The sequence below is a fragment of the Galeopterus variegatus genome, unplaced genomic scaffold (genome assembly GCF_000696425.1).
Source record: "Galeopterus variegatus unplaced genomic scaffold, G_variegatus-3.0.2 Scaffold24527, whole genome shotgun sequence".
Lineage (NCBI taxonomy): Eukaryota > Metazoa > Chordata > Mammalia > Dermoptera > Cynocephalidae > Galeopterus > Galeopterus variegatus.
Window position 1 is genome coordinate 4,558 of NW_007750638.1, and position 1,008 is coordinate 5,565.

Genomic DNA, 1,008 nt, shown 5'->3' on the forward strand with positions numbered 1-1,008 from the left:
GGGGGGGGGGGGGGGGGTCCCCGGCGCGCCATGGTGAGGCTGCGCTCGAGAGCGATGGCCAGGAGGCTCAGGACGGACGCGGCGAGCGTCACGAAGACGCCGCCTTCACGCGCGAACCAGAGCGCGGGCGACAGTCGCAGGGTGAGTGGCCCCGACAGCAGGATGTTGGCGGCGTAGGCGGCGCCGGCCAGCAGATCCGACAGCGTGAGGCTGCCCAGGAGCAGGAACATGGGCGCGTGGAAACGCGGGTGGCGCCCGATCACGAACAGCACGGCCAAGTTCTCGAGCACGATGAGCGCGCACACCGCCAGGCACACGACGGCGTCGGCGCGCAGTCCCGCGCCGGGCTGGTAGCGCGCGCCACGGAGCTTGCCGGTATAGTTGTAATGCAGGACGATGACCTCGCTCACTGGCGCCGGCCGCAGCAGCCCCGGCTCCATGGGCCGCGCCCCAAGGCTGCGGAGAGGCCGGGTGCAGTGTCAGGAGGACCGCCCACCTCCCATGCACACCATCCCGCGGCCTGCGGGGGCAGGCACCAATTGTGCCTGGCAGCTCTGGGAAAGGGGCCCTGACCCCTGCCTACCACCCCATATGCACATGAGCTCCAAGGGGAGTTCGGGATGGAAGGGGGAGTGTCCATGGCAACAGACACCACACACAATATCAGGAGGGGACAGAGTGACACACAGTCTCACAAAAAAGGGACACTAGTAATGCACACAAGCAGGGATGTCTGGCATATTCAATCATAAACAGAAAGAAACGCAAACAAACATGACCAAACACAGAAAGGGCCACACAAACAGTGACACAGTGGCACGTACACACATATTCACAGGGCAAAAATAAACAGTCATATATCATCAGGGAGACCCAAAAATACATTCATACATGGGCAGAGCAACACAAGAGCAAAAATTCAGTGACACGCAGATGGGGTCACACACCCAGTGGCACAGGCCACAGTTTCACAACCTCCTCTCACACCCAGCCTGGGGCTCAGAGGCC

At 62.1% G+C, this 1,008-nt stretch overlaps 1 protein-coding gene across 1 annotated transcript; it reads right to left on the reverse strand.

Moving 5' to 3' along the window:
• Positions 1-11: 11 nt before the first annotated feature.
• On the reverse strand, positions 12-440 carry LOC103583579 (sphingosine 1-phosphate receptor 5; the record flags this gene model as incomplete). Its single annotated transcript, XM_008564856.1, has 1 exon — positions 12-440. A coding segment is annotated over exon 1 (429 nt), but the record flags the coding sequence as incomplete, so codon positions are not given.
• Between the last annotated feature and the right edge of the window lie 568 nt (positions 441-1,008).